Source organism: Vanacampus margaritifer, chromosome 4 (genome assembly GCF_051991255.1).
Source record: "Vanacampus margaritifer isolate UIUO_Vmar chromosome 4, RoL_Vmar_1.0, whole genome shotgun sequence".
Lineage (NCBI taxonomy): Eukaryota > Metazoa > Chordata > Actinopteri > Syngnathiformes > Syngnathidae > Vanacampus > Vanacampus margaritifer.
In genome coordinates, this window is record NC_135435.1 from 23,387,150 (window position 1) to 23,413,004 (window position 25,855).

A 25,855-nucleotide genomic window follows, 5' to 3' on the forward strand; every position below is an offset into this window, starting at 1 on the left:
CAGCCATTTTGCCACTTGCTGCGACTGAAAATGGCATCACAGTTGCTCAAGCTCAGGTAACAACAAATCACGACTCAGCTTGCGAATGTCACATGACCAAACTCAGAAAACAGGTGAGCTGTGATTGTTTGCTCCCTGAGCCCTAAGCATCTATGATGTCAATTCCAGTCGACAGCAAGTGGCAAAATGGCCGCCCCCTGAGATAGATAAAAACGGGTAGGTTGTGGGGGCGCATGGAACACATTATTAGAAAGATGATTGACTTGACTCTCCCTTTATTGATTTTATTTCACTGTTGTATTTTTTCAATGTGTTTATTGTACTTTTTATTAACTGCGCAGGTTTTGTTTTCAGTACCATTTTACCTTTTTCACATTGACTGCTTTATAGCATAGCATAGCATAGCATAGCATAGCATGATTGTCTGGCCATCATCACTGATAAAATTCTTGCTATTCGAGCTTGAGTTTTGCTGACAACAACAACCAGCAAGAGGCGCTTGCAACCCAATCACAGGGACGAGTCCCCGACAATTGGATCAAGTGCAATGGAACAAGTGGTCACAATCGAGAAGGACGTTAAAGAATGGCAGCGCTTTGGTCCAATCACATTAGCGTTGCACGGAGCTGCCAATTAAGACTGACTAAGGCTGTGCATCAACTTCGATCGGCTTAACACATTTGGCTAAAGTTGGAGCTGTTTTGACCTTTGAGAAGCCAAACTCAATCAGGAGACTATAAAGTGTTTATATGCGGATAAGTGTTGGTGTAATGTATTGTTTAGCACCTATATTAAAAAAAATGCCTTGAAAATTCTGCTGCCTGTATACACTCATGCCTTTAGTGAGGTTATGTTTCTATTTTCGTCAGTTCATATCAGATGATTCCGGCTCAGAGAAGCCGACAGCGTTTCTGGGTGTTGTTGATTCGTATATGGCTTCTTTTTTTTTGCATTTGTGGATGTAGCGACAAAATGTGTTAGCTGACAGTTGGTTTTCCGAAGTGCGACTAGCACGCCACATTGAAATGGAATGATGAGCCACTTTGATTGGCCATGACTTGAAGTCACCTTGTGGTATGTTAACGCTTGTTCTCACCTCATGAGGACACAAAACTGAGCTAGTTTTGAGTCGCATTAGCCTTATCGGTTTAGTCAAAGGTCACGCTGGAGTGCAACAGGTTGAGAAAAAGGGAGGCACAGCACAGTCAGCCATTACGAAAGGCCCACAGTCAGCAAGAAAACAAAACACACTAGGCAAGTTCCTGTTGCCGGGAATGAGGGGCACTGGCTGGAGCAGGCTCAGATTAAGATTGTGCAAAGAGTAGGAAAGTAGCAAATATGAAATTTTTCTTTGTGAATACACATCCTATGATTTTGCTGCGTCTCCCAGCTCAGTATCAAAAGTGTGCGTAGGAGGCAGGGTGGCAGAGGAAAAGTTTGGAGGAGATACTGGGAGAAAGCCAAGCACACCAACAACTCGGGCTCTGTACAATAACAGGATGGAACGGATAGCAGGAGACAGGCCGGTACACCAAAACATGCGAAGGAGATACCAAGAGACTGGCCAGTACACTTAGAGACGTATACAAGCTGTGTGTGTGGAGGAGATATCAGCAGACAGGGCAGTACACCCCAAATTTTGAAAAGCTACTTGGTGACATCTCAGTATCAACAGTGTGGAGACGATACCAAGAAACGGGGGAAATAGTACGAGATTAAGCCAATGAGACAAGAGACGGGGAGGCGATACCAGGAGACAGGCCAGTGCACCAATTAAACCAGATGGCAGGCAAGTGAGTGTAGAAGAAATACTTTATTATGATAGTGTGACTGCGTCTTCATAGATATTTGCCACTCACGTTCAACAGGACATTATAGGATAGTCGTATTATTATTATGCACAATAATTTTTGTAAACATAGTCCAGGAAAGTCCATATTCCATAATCCAGGATTACGCTGAAGAATAGTTTGGATTTTTAATATTAGCTACACATCAAACACACATGATATGACATTTAGGACATTTGAAATACTTTACATTCACATTTTGTTATAAACAATTTGATAAATACAAGATTAGATATAACAAAAGAATATATATTTTATATCTTCTTATGGATTCCACATATATTTGGATTTATATATCTATATTTAGATTTTAACTCTGTGACTTTACTTCATTCAGTAAAGTTTACAAGTCAACTTAAAAAAATAAATACACAAAAAAAGGCAGATTAACTTTCATCATGGCACTTGCATGGCAATAAAAAAAATTAACTAAAGATGTTTGTGGCATCCTATCAGACTTTATAGCACTGCGAGTTAGGGGCCAAAAATTGACTTTTTTTTGGTGGGGATTGGACCAAAGTTTTTTCATTAATCATCACGCATGTTTTGATTCTCGCTGATTAATGATTTATGTTGTGACAATAATGTAATGTTTCTCATCATGACTGTATGTATAGTAAAGCCACTTTTACACTGGATGTTTATGTTATGGCAATACGCGACGCATTTGGGAAGGTCGGCTCTGTTTGGGGTTAAACCCTGCTTGACAGAAACGTAAAAAGCACAACAACACAATCGCTTCTCTCAGAGGCAGTGGACAACACACAGCAACATTACAAAAAGTATATAGGAGTGTGAGCGCCACACTTAAAAACAAAAATTATGTTACAAGAATTAACTCATAATATTGCAAGAATACTTCTTTTTTTTTTGCTAATCATCTGAAAATTATGCATTTTTTTATGTAAAAGGTATAACTATTATGAGAATGACATTTTTCAGGATAATAGTCAATATAATGTCAAGAGAAGGGCTCTACTTCTGTACCCAGCACAATTCTAATGTAGTGCGAAATCTATGCAGAGGTAGGGTAGACCTTGTTTTGGTATTTTCTTAGACGCGTGCAAGCAGGGCCAGCGTGACATATTTAAAAATACAATCCAATTTGATTTTATTTCTGGAGAATTAAAAAAAAAAAAGTGATAAAAATTTAACAAAAACTGAGAAATTAAATTGACGAAATTACGACGACATTAAAACAAAACATGATGTTTTCCCTCATAAATTTCAAATAAACCTTGAAATCGTACAGCTATTTTATTTTATTCTCGTAGCATAAATATTCTTTTATTTTCAAAGTGACCTTATGACTCGTTCATTGAAAAGAGCTTGAAACAGTTACCACCATTTATTCGGATGATTTCACCTCACTTTCACATTTAAAAAAAAAATAATCTCTTTGGAGTTCTGCATGGACATTTAATTTTCCCTTGTTTTTGTAATTCAGTGACACAAAAATGACAACCTGTTTGGCCTCGTAGGACCATTAACGATGACAGGGAGATTGCCATCCACAAAACAGTGTTTTTATATTAAATATGTTGCGGCTTCCTGAGTCAATACGGTTTGTTTTAACTTTTTTTTTTTTTTTACCGCTCCCAAAAAGCACTGTAAAAAATAAACGTAGTGTCTCGCTCGATTAAGGCACGGATAAGCCAAACAAATAAAAAATTAGCAAAATATGTTTATTTAAATAAGAACAACTATAACATTCATAAGGCCGAAAAAGGTAACAAATAAAAAGTGTGTTGTGTGTCAACTTTTGGTTTTGATTCAGTGCCTTGCAGGAGATAACAGTCGACATTGCTGAAGTTGAGTTCAATGAATGCAATATTAAACATTCTCTACTAGTACATGAAATGAAATGACATGAAACGACTTGTGGACTAGTTGGATATCAAGTGCTTGACAGCAAAAACAAACAGACAAGAAAGCCTTACGTAACAAGAGTGACACAACTGGGTTAAAAAAAAAAAGGCCCCTCTTGTCTTGGGATGGAGAGGTTCGACAGAGAACTCATCAGATGGACAACCAGTGCCTGAGCTGAGAGATGGGAAACAAAAAACAGAAAAAGTTAGGAATGTTTATGGGAATATTCCAAAGAATGGCAGCCATTTTTCTTACTTTAAACTGCCGTATGTTTCCCTCTGCCACCAAGTGATGTTCGTGTTCGGGAGTGATGCAATAAGCTATTCTCTGTAAAACAATCAAATTATATCATTATCACCAATAAGAGCAAGTATATACAGTTCAGCACAGAGTGAAATCTTCTGGATGGCAGACTAAGGACATGGATTATTGGAATCATGTTGTGGTCTGATGAGACCAAGATAATTCATAATTTAAATAATATACAGTTCCACACAGAGTGAAATCTTCTGAAAGGCAGACTAAGGACATGGATTACTGGAATCATGTTGTGGTCTGATGAGACCAAGATAATTCATAATTTAATTAATATACAGTTCAGCACAGAGTGAAATCTTCTGGATGGCAGACTTAGGACATGGATTATTGGAATCATGTTGTGGTCTGATGAGACCAAGATAATTCATAATTTAAATAATATACAGTTCAGCACAGAGTGAAATCTTCTGGATGGTAGACTAAGGACATGGATTTTTGGAATCATGTTGTGGTCTGATGAGACCAAGATAATTCATAATTGAATTAATAATAATAATTTGGTTCAGATGGTGCCAAATGTTTGTGGCGGCAACCAGGTGCGGTCCGGGGCTGCATGAGTGCTGCCAGCATTGGGGAGCTACAGTTCACTGAGGGAATCATGAATGCCAACGTGTACTGTGTGGCATAGTGAAGGAAGGAGCATGAAACCTTCCCTCTGAAAACTAGGCCGCAGGGCAACATGATAATGACCCCAAACAAACCTTTCACATAGGGGTGTACTCATTTTTGTTGCCAGGATTTAGCAATCAGTGGCTGTATTTTGAGATATTTTGAGTGATTGAGACTTGCGTGAGAATGCTGAAAAGCTGAATGCATGTGCTTAAATCATTTCAGTGAAATGATAACGTATTTCCTGACATGATAGTCAGTTGGTATCGAACCATCGAATGTACTAAAATGTGGTCCAAGCGGGGTTTGAACCCCAGTGGTGGGAGGCAATTGCTCTAAGCACTCAGCTAACCCGACTTGTTCAAATTCATGGCTGATGGCGTATTTATTTTTGAAAAGTGTCATCTGATGCTGAAAGCTAACATGCATTGAATCATTTCAGCGAAATTATCATCCATTTCCTGACATGATAGTCAGTTGGTATACATAAATATCACTTAGCATATGTGTTTGCAATGTACAGTCGGAGGTTGGATTCGAACCTGCAACCTCCAGGTTACTGGACAATGCACTTTATCAGACAGGCGGTAATGATGATAAGTTGTGGGCGTGGAAAGTTGTGGGCGTGGAAAGTGCAACTCCAATGTCTGTCCCATTGAAAATGAATGGGGGAAAAAAAAAGTTGATATTGTGCCAATACTAAAAGTAATGTGAAATCAGACGATCGGCACCCCGGGAGGCGTGAATTTTTGAAGCAAGTCAAAATCTGACCGGTGTAAATCAAAAGTCTTATGTGGGAGTTGTTACACGGCAAAAAAGTGTGGAGAATAAAAATCACAATTACATATGAGGGATTTAGGGGTGTTAGGAAAAATATATTCGGCAATATATCACGATATCACAGTGCACAATTCTCGGATCGAGTAGATATGCGGCCAAATCGATTTTTAATCATCAATTTGTTATGGGAATATTCAACAAAACGTCTTACTTAGGGTTAGGATTCACACATTGAGCATGGAAGAATGTTATATTAATGGAACATTAAGCCTTAATATTTTATTTCAGTGCTGTTCAAACATGAAACAGACTGCAACCTGTTTGTTAAATGCAGTGGCAATTTCCAGATAAATAAATACATTTTCATACATATAGATGTATACATGTAAAAAAGAAGGAAAAAAAAATTCGCAATAAGCAATTTATAGATTCGTATCGGGATTAATTGGCATCGAATTGAATCGTCAGGTACTAGGCAATTCACACCCCTATTGGGAATGCTTCAGCATTTCATTGTGTCAATGTGTCATTTCTTCAGTGTTGTCCCATGAAAAGTCTTCTGAAGCTTATTTTTCTGCTCGAAAAGGAATGCCATCAAATCATTCAAGTGCAACCTTTTTTTGCTAGGACCTTCAAACACTCCCATTATCGCCAATGGTGACGCATAGAAAAGCTGATCGAGGGGGGAGATAGTGAAAGGAAATGTCACCTCAGACAACCGGAGAAGCAACTTTTGAGTGCAGAGTGGCAACAGGAAGTGCCAATGAGGATACCGGAACGTGGACGCTGTTACGGCAGAGTGACGCTGACACGGAAGGGTTGAAAACAACTCTCCGGTACTTTGATGATTGCCATCGTAAATTCTTGAGGGCTTCAGTCCAGAAGAGAAATGATTACGTTGGACGTGTTTTAAAGGGGGGAAACATCGCTTCCAGCTTCAAAGCGTAACCACACCAGCAATTACGCTGGCTTGCATTATGTAACTTCTTTTGTAACATTTTCCTTCACAATAGGGCATCTATAAACATCACATGTGTTTATGAGTATTTAGCTCGCTGAAATGAGTTTCACTGACCTCTTTGAAAGTTCCCGGCACGCTGCAGAATTTGTACACAGCGTAGATGGGTACCAACAGCATGGAGGACATGGCCACGCCCCATCCCAACACATTGGACCAATGGGGGAAGACGTATTCGTCGTACTTGAGGCCCGATGAGGTCACCGTGCTGGCCACGACCACAAACTGCCAAATGAATGCGAGGGGTTATTCAGAAATACAGTTGGACCTCCGCCCAGTGGAATTCATGATGCTTGAAAAATGCTTTGAAATCTCTTCTCATCATTTAGATTTGTAGCACAAACAGTTACAGATTGGTTTCCGAGCGTATTACAGGAAGAAGTTTCAGTCAGGACCCGACTTTCTACTCCCAGGAAATGATTAGCTTTGATAGCATCCTAAATCGCATTAAATTCCAATTTATTTCTTTACCCTTAATTTATCCAGGTAAGGCGATTGTAAACTGATTGAAAAACTTTTTCTTTCTTTCTTTTTTTTAGTTTCTCGACATTCATCAGCAAAACGAGCGTCCGTCAGTGACGGACTGACGGACAGTAATTCAGTACTGACAGAATGTTCACCTTTAAAAAATACACCTCATATTGATTTATTGCACTTTTACGGCAACATTTTTAATGGAATGGAGGCTTGTGCTGGTCTGCTAATCATTTTAAAACACAGGACCAGCAACTTATTCCTGCCGTTAGTTGACAACAGGGTTATTATAGTTTTGGAATTTTTTATTTTATTTTAGTTCAGTTTAGTTGAGTTTTTTAAATTTAGTTAGTTTTTATTAGTTTGTTATTTTAAAAATGCTTAGTCTTAGTTAGTTTCCGTTTTTTTTCCCCCCTCAAATGTATTACTTGTGCGCAATATTTAATAAAAACCATGATTAAAAAAAAAAAAAGTAACTTATTTCTTACTTTGTGGGCTGCTGCCAGATGACGTCACTTCTGTGTGACACACTTTCAAACGTCCTCATTCCGGTTAATGTCGAAATAAATACACTTAAAATCACATTGAAAATCATCCCCAAAGGCTCATGCATCTTATTGCAAATTAATAACGGCATTTTTCACTTTTATTATAGTTAGTTTTGTAAACATAAAACGTAGTTTTAGTTAGTTTTCGTTTTTTTAAAAAGCATTTTCGTTTTTATTTTACTTCGTTAAATAATAGTTTTTTGAATTAGAATTTTTCGAATTAGAATTTTTTGAATTAGAATTTTTCGTTAGTTTTCATTAACGAAAATAATCTCGGTTGACAATCACGATTACATGTTTCAAGAGAGACACCGAAGGCCACACACTCTATTTATTGATTTATTCAACTTTTTAAATATTATCATTATATGCAATTATTATTAATCCCTCACTATAGTGAGCAGCAAAAGAAGTAAGGTAATTAATATATCATCATTAAAAAGAACCGTATACATTATAAACCTCCAACATATTATTGCTAAGCTGTTTCAGGCATCCAAGTTCATGTTATCCTATTTCTTAGTGTTTCACCAATGGTGTCCACTTGTTGCTAAGTGCTTTTGTCTTCTGCCGCGGTTTCCCAGTAGTTTAAGCCTTTTGAAGGACGAGGGGGATAAATGAGTTATGAAAGCGGCTGGAGCTGCACTGTGTCTGCCTGAGGCGAGTTGGCTTGGCGACAGAAGTGGGGGCCGTAATGCTGTTGTGTGTTGACCTGGGCATTGTCAAGGTGTTAAGTACATTAGACAGACGGCCGGCCGCGGCCTTCCCGGTGTGTACATTAGTGTCGGCTGTGGTTTGCTCCCGGTGACATTCTCCATATAAAACGGGAGTGTGAATCTCATATGGAATGTATTTGTTCGGTGTGAGCCACTGGAAAATGGAATTTGCCATCTGTTAACAAAACTAAAGGCAAATTGAAAGCTGATCTTTGAAAGCATTCACCGCCCACGTTACATGGCGGAAGCAAAAAATAAATTAAAAAAACACATTTGAATTTAGTGTCAGCCATTTTTCTAGGATACCTGCTTCTGATTAGTGCTCATTTAGGAAAATTCACTTTTTTATTATTATATCTAAAATATACTTACCGTACATTACCACTTTTGGTTGCCCCCCAAAAAGTGTTTCATGCTTAGGAAAAAAACAATAAACATCCACTTATTTCCTATATCGTGTATCCACACAATTGTACTATGGCCTTTCCCACCTGACTTCTAGTAACTGCTAACAAAAGTGTGGGGGGAAAAAAGTGGGTATTTTTTGTTAGCAGATGACGTCATGGTTCAAAGAAAATGGTGCAAGATGTTTCGACTCGTCATACTTGATAGCCCGAGGCAGATGCGCTAGCCACTGCTGTGAAGTCCCCACCGTTGTAACTCAAAAGATTAAATTTGAAAATAAAGCATTTTTAATACAACATTTAGGTGTTTTTTGTTGTGTATGAGGCTTGGACAAGGATGTTTGCTGAGGTTTATGTACGTCACATTTGTTGCCACTTAGTACAGTGATAGGCGAGAACACAGGACTGTTGATTTTTTTTTTTTTGAGACTATCGGTAATTGATGGCTACATTTACGGACTCTCCGAGCTTTGATTTCTAACGAAAGGAAGATATACATTTGGTATTAGTGTAAAACAACATATAAAAGCTGTACAAATCCACCAATGAGCCACATCAGCGTTTAAGCTGCTGGGTTCAAAATGTGGGAAAAAAAGTAGCATCTTAAAGTCCGGAAATGATGTACGTGTTAAATATTTATAATAACAGCAATTTTGTTTGTTGTTTGTAAGTTATTGAGTTTTGATTTTGACAAAAAGATTTTGATTTACCTTCATAGTTCTTTATAGCTATCTATTTTGGAAGCAACTTGCTCAAAGGCATTCTTGTATAACTAGCCCTGTAGAAATAAACACAGAAGATTTATTAATTATTATTAATTTTTTTTGGGGTGTGGGGATCGTGACTTTTGGAGCCCACTCGATTCCAGGGAGAAAAAAACAACAACAAGAAGTTCATAGAAGTAGAAAAAGTCTGGGTGTTGTTCGACTGGTGGTGGACGTGCGAGAGCTTCACTTTTAACATGCTACAACGCTTTCATTATCTTCGACACACTTTTTTTCATTTGACCACAAGTGAAGATGTCAGTAATCACTGACATTTACACATTGCCTTCCTGAGAGTCACGTGACTCAAACGGGCACTAACAAATGTAACAGTAACTAAAAGTCATCTCATCAAAAAGTATTAACCTCACAAGTATGTTACTATATGTGTGTGTATACAGTTGATTTCCCTTACCAAAAGAAAAGCAGGGCTGACAAATTTCCAGCACAGTCTCCAGTAAAGTCCTGGCTTGAAGCCCATCATCCGCTCAATATCTTCACTGAAGCGGTCCACGCCTGTAAGAAGATGATCCATTTTTCAAGTTTACTACTATGAAGATCCCATAAGACAATCCTCAAAGCTCCCCCCACATGTGAGCGGAGCTGACTTGATGGCTTGGCACATGAATCTTAAAAATCAGGTGCTTAATTTTTTTTTTTATTTGCTTGGCTTATCTACCGATAGATTCCCATCTCCTTGGGTCCTTACTGATACTGTTGAAAAAGACAATGTAAGAAAAAAATAAGAACCTTTTTTTTTTGTGGGTGTTTTGGACAACAACAAAAAAACTCACCTAGCAGTGAGATATACATGCTTTTGTAATCTACATCCTATCCTGATACCTTGTTTTTTTTTTAATCATCAAGAGACATGGAATTGGATTTATCACGCTAAAAACATCAGCATTCTTCCTCAAATTGTAGCCTTTGTCCGAATGGACGCCATGCCCCGATGGATCCAGATGTTTGTGATCAAAAACATGAGACTGCGATAGATCATTTCAAAACTTTTCTTAACCCTTAATGTAAATGGTGCAATTCAATCAAAAGGAAAAAAATATATAGATTGGGGAAGTAAACCTAAACAACTTTGGTTGCAAAATGGTATACACCCTCTTATGACTGGCCATGTGTCATGTGGCCGTGTGCACAATTAACCAATCTTATTCAAAAGTTTTGAAGGATGTTTTTGCGAAATTTTGAAACCAAGGTTGACCTTTTCGGCTGTATATTTGGTTTAAACGCAACACTGCGTAACATCAAATGAACACCTTACATACGTTTTGGATCTGTTTTTCTTTAGGTGGAACTGGGGCCTTAGTCAAGATGGAGGCAATTACGGGCGGTTCCAAATATCAGTTAGTGTTAGTGTAAAAATTATCTTCTATAATCTTTCATCAAGAACATCTGAAATGTATTCGGAGGCTAATCAGATGCATTTTAGTGGCAGGTGTGTGCAAACTCCCGTTTAACATGAGATTGAATGAAATTTGAGAAAGTTTTAAGAGGGTGTGCGCACTTGTGCAACCACATCATCTCAGTATTTCTGTTTTCCCTCTTGAAAATATAATTTTTTTTAATTCATGGTGGAAAAAGAGTTTTGAAATGATTTTGCTTTGTCTCACTTTTTATTGGAAAAGGGGGTGTGTAGACTTTATAAACCACTGTACACTGTTTATCATTACACACTTTATGCGTTCGAACAGTTGAGTATTTTTGTTTATTACTAAAAAGAAAACAATGTCTTGCTTTCTTCCATCTAGAAATACTCAAAGTCCACAGTTACGTGCATATCAAAATCAACTATCCAGAGAAAAAGAACCGTCAGCGAAATCCCAAACCGAATTAGAGTATACAGATTTTAATCTGGCAATGGAAAATGGCAATTTCCTTTCCAATCCCCGCTTAAAGTCTCCGTTAAGCCTTCGCATGCGTATTGCCGGGCTGAAAGATCACACAAAGGTGAACAACCCAATATAAAAAAAAACATTAGCCAAATCTAATAGCTAATTGGGAGGGGCGAGCAAATTTAAAAAGGCTGATTAGATTGAATCGTTATTTAATTACAGAATCGACACAAATTCACCAGTAAAAACGGCATCTCTGTATTTACGACATAATTCATTGCAACTCTTGACAGCCCGCATCAAATCAATGCAATCAAGTCTATTCATTTACAGGTGAACACATTTCATGCAGCTAATTAGCGTCGCCTTTCATTAAAAGGACCAAACACTTTGTTGTTGTTTCCATAGACACTCGCGGTCGGGTTTTTCCGTCGTTCCAATTAACAAGACAGACGGCGCGGTGAGTTTGTTCCTTAGGCGGGTCGGGGAAGGCGGGATAATAGAATTCCATACCGTAAAACCACGACACGCCGATGGCCTCGATCAGCACGGCGAAGAGGATGGATGTTCCGGCGGCGTACTTGTCCAACAGAGTCAGCACGTAGATGCCACCCTAAAGAGACAACACAATTCCTTTTGTTTTTGCTTTTTGGGCAGACAAATTAAAATGTCTCAGCGCTTAATCGTCTCCCTTTAAAGATCTAATTATTCACCAGTGGATAAAAGCAAGTCTTCAGTGGTGCTTGTCAGCATTCGTTTTTAGTGAGTGGGTTCTTTGACTCGTACTGTATCTCGCGTTCCAAATCTCATGTGAGGGAAGAAGCAGGCGGAGGACATGAGTTCACTTTTCTAATCATTTAACTGATTTCTTTAACGGAAGCCAACCCATTAATTTCGCTACAATTGGGAGGTTTACAGAAGTTGGGGGAGAAAAAAAAAAGCAGATCTTGCATCCTGGATGCCTTTTTCATTAAACGCTAATCGGTTAATCTGAGTTCTTTTGATCGCTCCCTTGAAGGAGCTCCTTTGACGTTTCCAGGCATCATGAGATATGACTGGTTCCTTCGAGGGCGCAACGACGTGTTTTTATTCCACCGTGCTTTGATACGAAGCCTGATATCAGCAGATCCTGGATAATCCATGACAAATGGGTGATTGTTGAGATATTAGTCTTTATTTAAGTATCCGATGAAGACAAAAAAAAAACTGTCCTTGGGGCTGCTCACAGAATATGAATAGGCGTTAGCTGTGTCCAAATTCATAGGCTGCGTCCTCGAGGGCTTTTCGCAGGCTCGTCCACATATGACGTCGGTGGATTGCATAAACCGTGGCCAATTTGGGACAATATAATTATATATATATACAGGATCTCCATAATTTTTTTGACGTTTTCAATTGAATTTACCATCATTTTGACTTAGTTCTTGGCTTGTCTAGTTCCAAAAACCTTAAATCGTTGTTTAAACTTAGTGATCATTTGTTTGTAACAATCCAAAATGTGTTCAATTCATTTTCCACAGTAGTCAGAAGCTGTTTCAAATTTTCTCCAAAGTAGTAGAGAGTTATGTCATTATCGGCAAATGAAACACTTTTGAGTAGTTTCGAGACACTGCAGATAGTTTAGGGCCTAGCACAGACCCTTGGAGAACCCCATGAGAGATCTTCAAATACTGCTATCTAAATAACTATTTGAAAAGGTGTCACAGATGGATTTTTAAAGATTTTAATAACCTTTAACAATGCCGAACACAGCTACAGCAGCCTCCCCTAAAATTGTGTGATGTCGTCGATTCGTTACTATTGAAAAAGGCAACGTCCTACCATCGGTTAATCTATTTGGGGGCATGAAGCTTGTTAGTAAAAATCCATAAATTGACCCTGTCACATATAAAGCCACAGGGTTCAAAGTGTGGAGGAAAAGTAGTGGCGTGCTGTTTGGAAATGATGGTTTATTTCCTCAAATAGTTGCAAAACATTAGGGTTTTAAATCGGGGTTAGGTTTTTAAAAGTGCGATTTCAATTTAGCATTTCCAGCCTAAACTCAGGTTTTTAATTTAAAGCGTTAAGGTTCAAATTAGAGATTCAATAAAGGATTAGAGTTTCAAATTAGGGTTTACAACCTGAGTTAGTGCTTCAAATCAGGTTTTGGACTTTAAATTAGGGTTTCCAACATGGATTATGGTTTCAAAATCAGGTTTCCAACTTGGGTTAAAATTTCAAGTCGGTTTTAGGGCTTCAATATAGGATTAGGGATTCAAAGTAGGGTTTCAAAGCAGTATTAGGGTTTCAAGTTAGGTTTTGAGACAGCTTCAAGCCTTAATTAGAGTTTCAAGCCTGGTTGAAGGTTTCAAATGACAATTTAATTCTGCTTGAGCGTCAAAAAAGGGTTTTATAGTAGTAGGGTTGGAAAATGAATTTTTTAATTTAGAGGGTTTCTTGACTCATTGAGCCATTTTCAGCAGTAAAGTTAAGATTTTCTCCAGAATTAATTTGCTAATTTTCATGCACAATTAATACCTTTAAAAACTATTTTTTCCACTTGCTGTCGATTTAAGATGACATCACCTGTGCTGAGGAAGTAGGTAGCGACCGGCCACAGCTTACCTGTTTTTTGGGTTTGGTTACCTACTTCCTCAGCACAGGTGATGTCATCTTAAGTCGACAGCAAGTGGAAAAATTAGTTTTTAAAGGTATTAATTGTACATGAATAATAATAAAATTACCAAATTAATTCTGGACAAAATATTAACTTCTTCTGTTAAAATGGCTCAATGAGTCAAGTATCCCTTTAAAAAGTTCCATTGTAAGTAACAGCAACAATAAAGCTTGTTATAAAAGCAGGACGAGCACTTGTCTGGTATTGCAGCACGGAGGATGGGTGAACCTTGTGATACTCACATTAGTAACGCAAAGCAGCGCAACCAGGAAGGTGCCAAAGGCTGTGGCGAAGGTGAACAACTTCCTGTTCCTCTTGAGGATCTTGAAGTCGTCTGTCAGGCCTGTGATGACGGCCTCCATGCCGCCCATCTGACGGACAAAACAGACAAGAGATTTATTACTATGATCCAAACGTAATGCCTACTAACGGTAGGGACACAAAACAGATCCTGGGTCAGTTTTTATTTGGTTGCAAATCGTCGCTAACAAACTGTATATCAAAGTATTGGAATAATGCAAAAATGATCTCATAAGTGTTTCCCCAGCTGCTTTTTGTCAGTTTTATCACTCCTTGCAGAGTAAACAAGATATGCTTCCTTGCAGCTATCCTTCAAAACACATAGTAAATAATATTAGTTATCAGAGTGAGGAAAAATCACTTGGCACGTGAAAGCATGCTCAGTTACCACCAAACATAATGTTTTTCATTTGATCGTTGGCCGAAAGGAGTGTTTCCCACAAATAGTGACTTGTTCTCGGTCGGGACTCACTGAACTGTCGATGCCGAGCGTCAGCAGCATGATGAAGAACACAATCGCCCAAAACGTTGATCCCGGGAGGGTAGAAATGGCCTCTGGGTAGATGATGAACACCAATCCTGCCCCTGTGTGCGTGCAAACATTTTCTTTCTCAAACTGGGATAATAAAACCAATAGGGGTGTTGAAAAAAATCGTTTCGGCAATATATCGCAATATTACCGTGCACAATTCTCGTATCGATTCAATATGCGGCAAATCGATTTTTAAAAATGGAAATATTCAACAAAACATCTTACTTGAAGTTAGCTTTTAAACCAAGAGTGCCATTGAGAGGAGTCAAAAAATATCACAGGTGCTTCATGAAGCTTCATTTGTCCGTCTGTCTGTTTGTTAGCTGTTTAGCTAGCTAGCTAGCTAACACCTTTAAACCAAGCGTGCCATCTAGAGGAGTCAAAAAATATCACAGGTGCTTCATGAAGCTTCATTTGTCTGTCTGTCTAGTTAGCTGTTTAGCTAGCTAGTGCCTTTAAATAAGAGTGCCATCTAGAGGAGTAAAAATATATCACAGGTGCTTCATAAAGCTTCATTTGTCTGTCTGTCTGGTTAGCTGTTTAGCTAGCTGGCCCATTTAAACCAAGAGTGCCATCTAGAGGAGTCAAACAATATCACAAGTGTTTTATGAAACTTAATTTGTCTATCACTACTGATTCTTATTTTCAAAATTTTGAATTATAAAAAAAAAAAATCGCAATAATCGTCTTATAGATTCGTATCATGATTAATTGGTATCTAATTGAATCGTGACCTATGAATCGTGATACGGATCGAATCACCAGGTACGAGGCAATTCACACCCCTAAAAACCAATATACTAAATTTCTCCTCCCTACTTGATCATTAAAACTCTGATATAATTGTGTCATATTGCATACCAGGAAACTTTTTTTGCGGCTTACTTTCCAACATGTTGAAAAATGACTGCTTTTGCAACATAAAAAACACAAAAACACGTCTTTAGCAAAGTTCAGCAAAGTTCAAATAATGCATTTATTCACCCTCAGTCGCCACGTCTTCTATTTTCACCCCGTGTTTGTACGCCATGTAGCCCAGCACGGAGAAGATGGCAAACCCTGAGAAGAAGCTGGTGACGCAGTTCACAGTGCTGGTCAACAGAGCATCCCTGGAAGGACAAAAAAATAAATAAAAAATCAACAGATATTTTTGTAATTATAACTAGTGAGTGAGTTAGTTCAGTGTGAAGAGAGAGATCATCAGGTGTGTGACAGGAATTTATCCAATTTCATTTAAACCACACCCACTACATTTAAAAAAGAAGAAGCATATCTAGGTCGCACTTAAAACATGAAATATTGACACAGAATATTTTTTTAACTTAATTATCATGCTACATGTAATCATCCTTCATTATCATTTTTTTCCCCTCTGTACTCATGCATTGCTATCTATGCTGCAAGTTAGAGGCACACCCCACCACTGGAAAAGGTATCGTTCTTTTGAAGTGCAAATGACCATCATTAACTCATTCACTCCCAGCCATTTTCACTGAAGCAAACCCCTTTGCTCCCAGCTTTTTTACTAGATTTTGACTCATTTTGCAAGGCTCACAGAATATTACATTATATTGCTATAAACTACCAAAAGAAAGATTAGAATCTCTTCTTTCATCGGGGAAATTTTTTTTTTTATATCTGTTTCCATTTTGCAGCGATAAGCATTACAATATAGCTAAGTTTGATCATTATTTACAAACCTGTTGAAAACACTGACAAAAAGAGCTTGTTGCAACATCGCCCTGGCTGATCTCTTATACTCTGCTGCCACCTGCTGGCCGTTTTTTGTAATAACTACCATTACTTTAAGTGACCTCTTCAGGTCAGAGGCTGCATCAAAGCCTTCTGTATGCTCTAGCATTAAAAAAACATTAAAAAAAGAAGGTATAAATACATTTTTGGGACCATGGCAATATTATAATAAAATAAAACGTTTTTATATGTTTTTGGGAGCAAATGAGTTAAGATGCCTGTCAGAAAGGCCTCTGTCGGTCATTAAATCAGTGGGTGGAAACTCTCATTAATATTCGGTTCAATTGTAAAAGGCTAGGGAGTTATATTTCAGTATATTCAGTACTTTTGTGATAATTTTTTTCTTTTTTTTGTGGTGTTCCTCTAATATGGCTCGAAAAAGGTTTGGAAACACTGAGTTAGCTAGTTACTTATTTCCCCATACCAAATAGGATAGATTCACCTTACATCACCTCACATCTGTTGCTGATATGATGATATTATTTCATAACTTCCCTTGAAACATGGCCAGTGAGTATATTTTGGAAACGAAAAAATCAGTCTATCTTCATAAATTGTTTTGACCCGCAGCGGGGAGCAGAGATTGGCCTCCATTAGCAAAATCATCTATAAATGTCTGATGCAGCCTAAAAATGTTTTAAAAAAATGTCAGTCCCACTTATGAAAAATAGAACTCACAAGAATGAAATCCCTACACAGTCTGTAACACTATGTCAAAGCCAAAAGGTAGGCAAAGCTGCATTTACTTTTGTTGGATTTTAGCCGAGCGTTATCAGTTTGGCTTCTCATAACTGGCACATGCTCAAATATTCGCCGAAGTTGTCAACATGGAAGGGCGAGGTATTTTTGTGTTTGGTGATGTGGCTGCTGCATGCGCAGTTGGCTTTGTGTGCGGTTCACAGTCTATCCTGGTTGATTCAGGGTGAAAGTCGGTCGTCAGTCAATCGCCTAGCACATTTGACAAACCACTATTGACATTCATATTCACACCTTTGGGTAATTTAAGAGTCGTCAATCAACCAAACGTTCATGTTTTTTGGCACGTGGGAGGAGGCCGAAGAACCCGGCGAAAACCCTCGCACGCACAGGGAGAACATACAAAGTCCAGACAGGGAGACCTGAGCCGAGATTCAAACCCAGAACTTCTGGACTGTGAGGCAGCTGTGCTAACCACTAGGGCACTGTGCTGTACCTTTAAGAAGTATGTTTCTACTTACCTGTAACAGTTATTGTCAAATTTGTTGTAGCTAGCAAAGGCAATGAGCACCCCGAATCCTGCTCCGAGGGAGTAAAATATTTGGGTGGCAGCATCGATCCACACCTATTGGCAAAAACAACACAAGACAACTTTTGAATGGTTAGTCCAGTGAAGTAAATACACATTTCTATGAAAATTCTAAATATGAACAAATCAAAGCACATTCGGGCAACAAAACAAAAGTAATTTTCTGCTCACAAAGATTCATATTGCGATGAACATCAGCGTCCCACAAATCAATTCTATTTATTCCAACAATATTCTTTTTTTCCCTCTAATTATCCCAGCTAGCGAGCGATTTTATCTTGAGTCTGTAATTGGAATAAGCTTTTACTATCCCTGAGGTCTTGATTCAGCACCAAACAACTTCGATTAAGTCAGAACAAAGAAAAAAAATGTCTCAACAAATAAGATTACATAAGTAAATACGATAGAAGCTTGTGTGCAAATAAGAAACAATTGCACAACCAATTCTATGTAGAGGCTTTTTGATGGTTTTCTATGAAACTTTGAGCAACTGTTAAGTAAAGCTATAAATTTCCTGCTATGATAGATGTAGCCATGACTAAAATATGACATGTTATGGAAAACTCATTGCTCGTACAAAGCTGACATTAAACCAAAGAGTAAAATATTTTCTGTATCAACCGGTTATTTGAAAAATGTGTCTATAAATGAGCTGACTGCTTGTCTGTCCCACTGTTGGTTAGTGTGGCGAGTTGTTGCATATAATGTAGTTAACTCATTCACTGCCATAAATTCATTTGAACTATTTCTATTAGTTTAACGTTTTTTACTACTTTTGTTAACAAGAGTAAGAAAACCTAGAATTTTTTTATTGTACATTTCGAACAGATATAAAATGTATGATTAATTTTGAGTTAACTAGTGAAGTCATGTGATTAATAACAATATTAAAAAATTGAATCACCTGGCGCCCCTAATTTTTGATAATCTTTTATTCTTAAAAAGAAAGATTAAAAAAAAAAGAAAAGATAAAAAATTAGGGGCGTCGGGCAATTGATATTAGTAATTGTAATTAATTGCATGACTTCACTAGTTAACTCACAATTAATCACAAATTATATATCTGTTCGAAATGTACAATCATTTTTTTCCTAGGTTTTCATACTCTTGTTAACAAAAGTGGGGAAAAATTTGTATCTAATAGAAATAGTTAAAAAGATTTTTTGACGTCTATAGCCGTCAATGGCAGTGAATGAGTTAAATAAGCCAGTGGTGGCTTTGTGCAAGCGTCATTAATTTGCAGTCTGGACATGGAGGAATTGTTGTAACATCTCCTTCTCTGAAAGAAGCCTCGAGAATTCTTTAATAACAACTGCAGTTGCAACATTCCAAGAATTTTCAAAATCGCAAACTTTCCATTGGAATTGGGCACGTGTGCTAATTTGAATATTTCCAAACTCACCCAGTAAAACTTCAGCATGGAAATTGACCAGAAACCTTTTGGAACTTTACTGGAAAATTTCCACTTCTTTCCAACCCTAATGACGCCCCAAAAAGTCACTAGATTTGGTTGTGTTGCTCAATCCTTTTTTTTTTTTTTTAGGGGGGGTGTTAAGTCGCTAGAGGGGTTGGAAACATTGAACCAATTTAGCGGATATTAGGTGTGCAGTACTCCTTCGCCTTTCTGTATTTTGATTGAACAACCTCACGAGCATTTGATTAGATAAAGGCCCCCGGGAACAGTTTTAAATTGTGAAATAAATTGCGCAACATGTCTAATTAAAGTGATGTTTAGCGCCTTTCCAGATGTTTTTTTTAGTGGGTCTCCACTTCTTGTTTTCGTTCCCAATCCAGTTGACTTAACAGGACTGACTTTTTGAAAACAAAGTACCTTTGAGCATATTTAATGAAGACGTAGGCTACTATGTTAGCTTGTCACATTAGTTGCCGGCTGGCTAGACGCCATACATAACGCTTGTCACTATTGATCTAAATATTTGTCAATAAAGTTGAGAAAGTGAAAATGCAGGGTTGGGAAAACTATAGTTCCCTACTGGATGTGTTTTAAACCCGCCCACCGAACACTTACATTATCAAGACTGTACTTACATTTTTTTTTCTGAAAATGTGTTAAATAAAATGTGTTTATGTATTTTTAAATTCACTTTCTGTACATATTTTAAATAATTGTTGAATTCATTGTAATAATAATAATAATAATAAAGTTTCAAAATCCTAATCTAAATATTTTAATCTGAATATTTTATTAATAGAATTGATGCCAGGCCTTATTTCAAGGTATCGGTACTCGAAACGCACAAGAACAGAAATTTGCCATTAATGTCCCGCAATTTTAAGAAAAATGCTATGTTGGGATATATAGGTCTTTCTTTGAAAATTATCTGTCATTGTATTTTGGGGGGAAATTGATGTATCAAAAGCACTAGTGGTATTGGTATTAGTGACAAAAGTTGTGTAGAACAGCCCTAATTAAAATACATTTAAATAATGAAAGTATTTTACACGTAAATAATTTTTTATTATTTTTTTAGCTTCTTCTAAAAGTGATCTGAACCATGTGTCCAATTTTCCAAAAAAAAATCCGGCCCTTGACAACAAAACTTTGCCTACCCTTAGGTTAGAGTTTTTTGTTTATTTGTTTTTTACACATTAACAGTAGAATGGTTAACTTGTGCTTATTCTTGTATGGCATTTGCTTGTGCAAATAATAAAGGTTTTAAGAACCCTAAACCCAGTTACTGCTAGTCAAAAGCCTGAATAAAAGTATTTCTTCAAATGTGATGGTTGTGTGTAAAAATTGTGCCAAACAAATCTCGCAAGTCTCAACCCATGACAGAATAAAGCCTAAAGTCTCAACAACAAAAACAGTAGAACACATAATTCTTAATTTAACTTATCTAAATGGGAAAATGACATCAGTATTCAAAAGTTGCATTTATCTGATGTGCCTTTGTGCTGACCTCCAGATTGTTCAGCCTCTTAAAGTCGATGTGCAGATAGGCCCGGATGCCATCCATGGACCCCGGCAGGGTGATTCCTCGAATGAGCAGCACAAACAGGACCACGTAGGGCATAGTGGCCGTGATGTACACCACCTAAGGGAAAACCAGACAGATTGGAAATGGAACCATTCTGTAGTACAGTATGACTACGGTGTGACGGGCTCGTACCTTCCCTGAGGACTTGACGCCTTTCCATAGGCTGAAGTAGAGGATGAAGACCACCACCACCAGGCACAATGACAGCTCCCAGCGGGGGAGGCCCAGGTCCCCGATGCCTCTGCTCTCGTGGAGGTGCAGCACGCCGCGTCTGCATGGATACAAATGCACACAAACACTTGTCTTTGTATCATCGTGGGGACATCTCATTGACATGATGGCTTTCCTAGCCCCTTCCCTAACCTCAACCATCAAAAATGATTGCCTACCCCCATTCCTTACCCTAACCTCAACCATAACCCAATTCAGATGTTTCTGGGGTTGGTGAAAGATTCACCCGGTGGGTAGTAGGTAATGTCTGGTCGGTGCTGGATTTCACTTTCTTTCCTTTCCTTTGATCCTTCCTTGGGTCTCCTGACAACCTCACGACTCTAGCTGGATTCTGAAGTATTCGGTTTAGGTGAACGGTATGGGATTTTTAATAGGTTTTAGGTGAACTAATGAGTACACACTCACACGCACGCACACACACAAAATAAAAAAAATATAAAAATAAAAAAAAGAGAGCGAGCAATGATGATGACATGTCAAATCGGTAAAGTTACCAAATTAACAATACTGAGCTCTCCCGAAAACAAAAACAAAAAAAACAATTCAAACCTTAACTCTAAAACCAAGTCTTGACCGTCAAAAAGAGGTCTGAACTTGTTTCAAGTCGGTCCCCACAATGGTAGTAAAACCTGGAAAAACACACACGCGTTTGGGCCCCACAATGTAGCAAAGACAAAAGCACACATAACTGTGACGAAGCAGTCCGGTCTCAAACTTTCTGGTATTATTTTGCCGCGTCTGACCAAGAATCGTCTTCATTTTTGAGTACATGTTCTTCATCGCCTTTCACAATTTCCAACCACTCATCAAACGTTCATGTATTATCTGACCCATCAGAGCAAGAATTCCACTGATTTTGAAAGAGATATGGCACGAGTCGCCATCAATTATTTCCAGAAGGAAGCTTTCAAAACCATCTGGCTTCTTCCACTTACAGTGCAAATGCCAGAGTTCCTGTTATTTTATTTTGGAGTGTGACGAGAAAGTTGAACAGGAGGCAACTATGCACATATGGAGAGATATTGAATTTTATATCTATATTGATGATATTCTGTCCAGCTCTGCCCGAATACAGTATTATGTTGCTGAGAGCCTAACAAGTATGCAACTCCTTCTCTTAACACACACTAAATGTTTTCTATAATAAATATGGGCTTAGTAGCACAAAGGCAGATACTTGGAATATATAACAGATAATATGTTTTATCCATGGGCTAAATTTCTTGGGCCCATTACAAATGTTTTCTGTTTTTTTAAGAAATACAGCAGATCACATAGTGGGAAAAACTTGTGAGATGGAATTCAGCTGAAAAAACAAATTAATTTGAGAATAGCTGTCAAAACGTATTTAAACAAGGGCTTACTTGACAGCAGTGTCTATACGTCTTCATAAAAGGCTGTCTGCTCCAAAAGTCTCTTGTGAGATGAAGGTGAATAAAGACATATGTTGTCTTCTTTGCGAGATCTCTTAGAAAGTCTGACTTCTTGGAATAATAGAAAAAAAAATAAAACCTTTTAGATGTTCCATTCATGACACTTACTCACCTCATAAGTAGAATCATTTCGGATCAAAACTGATCATTGTGATGTAATCCCAGTAGGTTCAAGGACAATTAGTTTACAAAATTAGGTTTTCCTGCACTACTGAACATTTTGAAGAAGATCAGTTGAGAAAATTCATGTCATTAAGTTGGTCATGTTGGACTGGTTAGCCTCATCAATATGGTTCTTGTTCTTGACCATGAACACTTGAAATCAGAGCATCATGCACAATCAATAGAGCGACAAAAACATAAGATCAGTTAACTCATACACTGCCATCGACGGCTATAGACGTCAAAAATTCATTTGAACTATTTCCATTGACGTCTATAGCCGTCAATGGCAGTGAATGAGTTAAAAATTGACTGCTGCAACATAAAAAACTTACAAATTGACCAGGGGTCTTGCTTTTTAATGGGTTCACAAAATCACAGTGCTAAATTAAATGTCATTATAAAAAAATAATAATAATAATCAGCCCAGCTTTGATGTTAGCCTCCTCGGGTGATCAAAAATCAATAGGAAAGTTTGGTAGCATTCTTGTGTTGGGTTTTTCTGCCATACACAAATAATCTCCTAAAGTTGGACGAGTTTGGTTGAGGCCACAAATGGTGATGAGGAACATGGACTGAGACCATCTTTGATGTCTGTCAACGTGGACATCCTGCGACAGATCTTATTCAAAATCCACAAGGTTCTCGCGCTGCCATGGACAGATAGATACAAGATCAGTCCAGTCACCCAAATCATAATCTCCCTCCAATTGAATAGCAACGAGTCAAAATGCCTTTCATAATTTCCTTAATACGACACAGCGAAATCGCCAGTGTTAGATTAACACTGAGAGTGTTAAATATAAGTGTTTATATGTGCCCGCACCAATGAGTGTGACACTTTTCAAAGTGTTACTTTTTTCACACTTAACCAGTGTCACTCCAACACTGTGTAGTGTTAAAAATCTACACTGGTAAACATTGAGCAGTTTTGAAAGTACTCTACACTAGTGTCAGTGTTAAACATTTAATTCTGCCAAACAAACACGTATAAGCACTAATGACAGTAGGGGTGTTAGAAAAAATTGATTTGGCAATATATCGCGATATTACAGCGCGCAATTCTCGAATCGATTTTTAAACATAAATTTTTTAATGGGAATATCCAACAAAACGTCTTACTTAGGGTTAGGATTCACACATTAAGCATGGAAGAATGTTATATTAATGGAACATTAAGCTTTAATATTTTATTTCAGTGTTGTTCAGACATGAAACAGACTGCAACCGCTTTGGTAAATGCAGTGGCTCAATTATAAGCCTGAATTTTCAGATAAATAAATACATTTTCATACAAATCAAGTTTACTGATTAGCATTTTCCAAATTTGAGTGAAAAAATTTAATAAAAATCGCAATAATCAATTTATAGATTCGTATCTAATCGGTATCGCATCGTGACCTATGAATCGTGATACAAATCAAATCGCCAGGTACTAAGAATTTACACCCCTATGTCAGTGTTTAAAAATTTAACTCAAACTACATTTTACTTTAAAAGCGTCATTTCTCCTTAGAAGGCCCTCAAAACACAGACGGCATTAGGAGCAACTGCGGGTTCTGTATCTTGCTCAAGGATACTTGTGCGAATTGAACCCACGCTCTAAGGGTTGGGAGACGACCACTCTACCACTGAGCCACGCCGCCCCAACAACAACCGGATGTATCGCTATTGAAACGTGGACAGCGCGCTGGAAATTTGGAAAGTTACTCCTTCGCCGGAAATGAGGGCGTGGTCAATTTAACACTCAAGGTAGTGCTATTCAGATGACACCCAACATCCACCCCACCACTCAAGGAAATGTACTCTGACAGTGTTAAAATAACACTGCTTATCATGACGGGACAGAGTCCGTTTGTCAAACTGTGTAACCTCGACAGACAGAAAGTCTCAAGATGACAAGCGACAAAGACCCTTTACGACGGCCCCGTGAGATGCAGAGCACCAAAGAGCGACTGTGTTTGGCTTCAATATATTTTTCTGTTGGTTTCCTGTGCTCCACATTTAATTGAGTCGGCATGTGATGCGATGCTGATAAACGGCGAAAGCCAACACAACATCCAAGCACAAACAAGACACGCAAAGCAGAACGACATCCAGGCGGACAAGCCAAATGGATCTGTGAGAGTCCACTTTTATGTGGTCTTATCTGAGGGCTGATAATACATTCAAAGGTTTTTTGTTGTTGTTTTTTTTCGGGGGACTTCTGGGAGCCAGATAGCCACTGGAGGACACAGACTCATTTGGAATGATAAATGCACAGCCTACACTCTGACCTGGACGCTGTGCGTCGGCGTTGCAATGCCCGAAGGCCTCCTTGTCCAGCTGATAGCGTGGATAGCGAGCGGCCTGTAAAACGCTCACCGGTAACTTCAATCCAAGTCCACTTTTGGCCCAGTTACGCCAAGCACATTTTCTCTTATCATCACACAGCGAGCTGGTTCTTCTGCTGCGCTCGCTTCTCAATGATGGCATTGAAGTCGGGTGTATGCAGCAAAGTCTTCGTAACCAAACAAGAACAGCGCATTCAAACAAAATGTGGGAGGAAAACACAAATGAGGTATTCTATCCAATTTGACCATCTTGAATCTGCTGATTTATTTTTTTGGGGTGTGTTTTCCGGGAAAAAAAATCTCAAAGAAACTACTCCTTTCTTACCCTATTGGCAGACAGATAGAAGGAAGGGAAGACTTTCCCTGTGCAAAATTTTGTGATAAAATTGTTGATGCGTCCAGGCCCTGAAGTAGCAAAGCTCCTCCTTGTTTTTGCATAACCATCTTGCAGAAATTACCCCATAGTGACATCCATGATCTCTTTGGAGGCTATCATTAAAAACTCAAAGAATGCCAATCGGTCGACTCAAAATATAGTTTTGGGGGGGGGGGGGGGGGGCCTTGGGTCAAACATTGTTTACATAACGTCACATCCTTATAAATGATGCATGAATATCTCTAAGGGACACCTAAGTCGTTTAATTTTTTTTTACCTTTTGCAACAGTTTTAAGATTGGTAATTTGGTAGTCAACAATTGCATCCCAAATTTAAAATAATGTTGCTACACATTCAGTTTGTATTTCCAATGACGTGCCCTTTTGTTAAGTTACAAAACAGGGGGAAAAAAAGAATGATAAAAGAGCAAAAAGTATCAGAGATTCTCTTTCATTTGCGGCTCGCTTATCAGAAAGCTGCACCAACCATCTGCCTTATCCACTCACTGTACACTCACTAAAAGTCAATGATATTTTTTGCTTTATCAGCTTATTTGGCTCCAAAGAACATTTAAAAAGAAAGTAAACTAATGTGCACCA

General features: G+C 38.2%; 1 protein-coding gene across 1 annotated transcript in view; it reads right to left on the reverse strand.

Annotated features, from left to right (window-relative positions):
• Positions 1–1,794: 1,794 nt before the first annotated feature.
• The window catches only part of slc6a2 (solute carrier family 6 member 2), a 37,437-nt gene continuing 13,376 nt past the window's right edge, over positions 1,795–25,855 (reverse strand). Inside the window, exons 5-15 of the mRNA XM_077564291.1 lie at positions 20,854–20,992; positions 20,644–20,778; positions 17,655–17,758; positions 15,670–15,794; positions 14,626–14,738; positions 14,096–14,224; positions 11,711–11,810; positions 9,766–9,866; positions 6,502–6,669; positions 3,975–4,046; positions 1,795–3,893 (exon numbers count right to left, since the gene is read on the reverse strand). Of these exons, the coding sequence (XP_077420417.1) occupies positions 3,870–3,893; positions 3,975–4,046; positions 6,502–6,669; positions 9,766–9,866; positions 11,711–11,810; positions 14,096–14,224; positions 14,626–14,738; positions 15,670–15,794; positions 17,655–17,758; positions 20,644–20,778; positions 20,854–20,992 (1,210 nt within the window). The 3' untranslated portion in view covers positions 1,795–3,869. The remainder of the gene's footprint in view (positions 3,894–3,974; positions 4,047–6,501; positions 6,670–9,765; positions 9,867–11,710; positions 11,811–14,095; positions 14,225–14,625; positions 14,739–15,669; positions 15,795–17,654; positions 17,759–20,643; positions 20,779–20,853; positions 20,993–25,855) is intronic.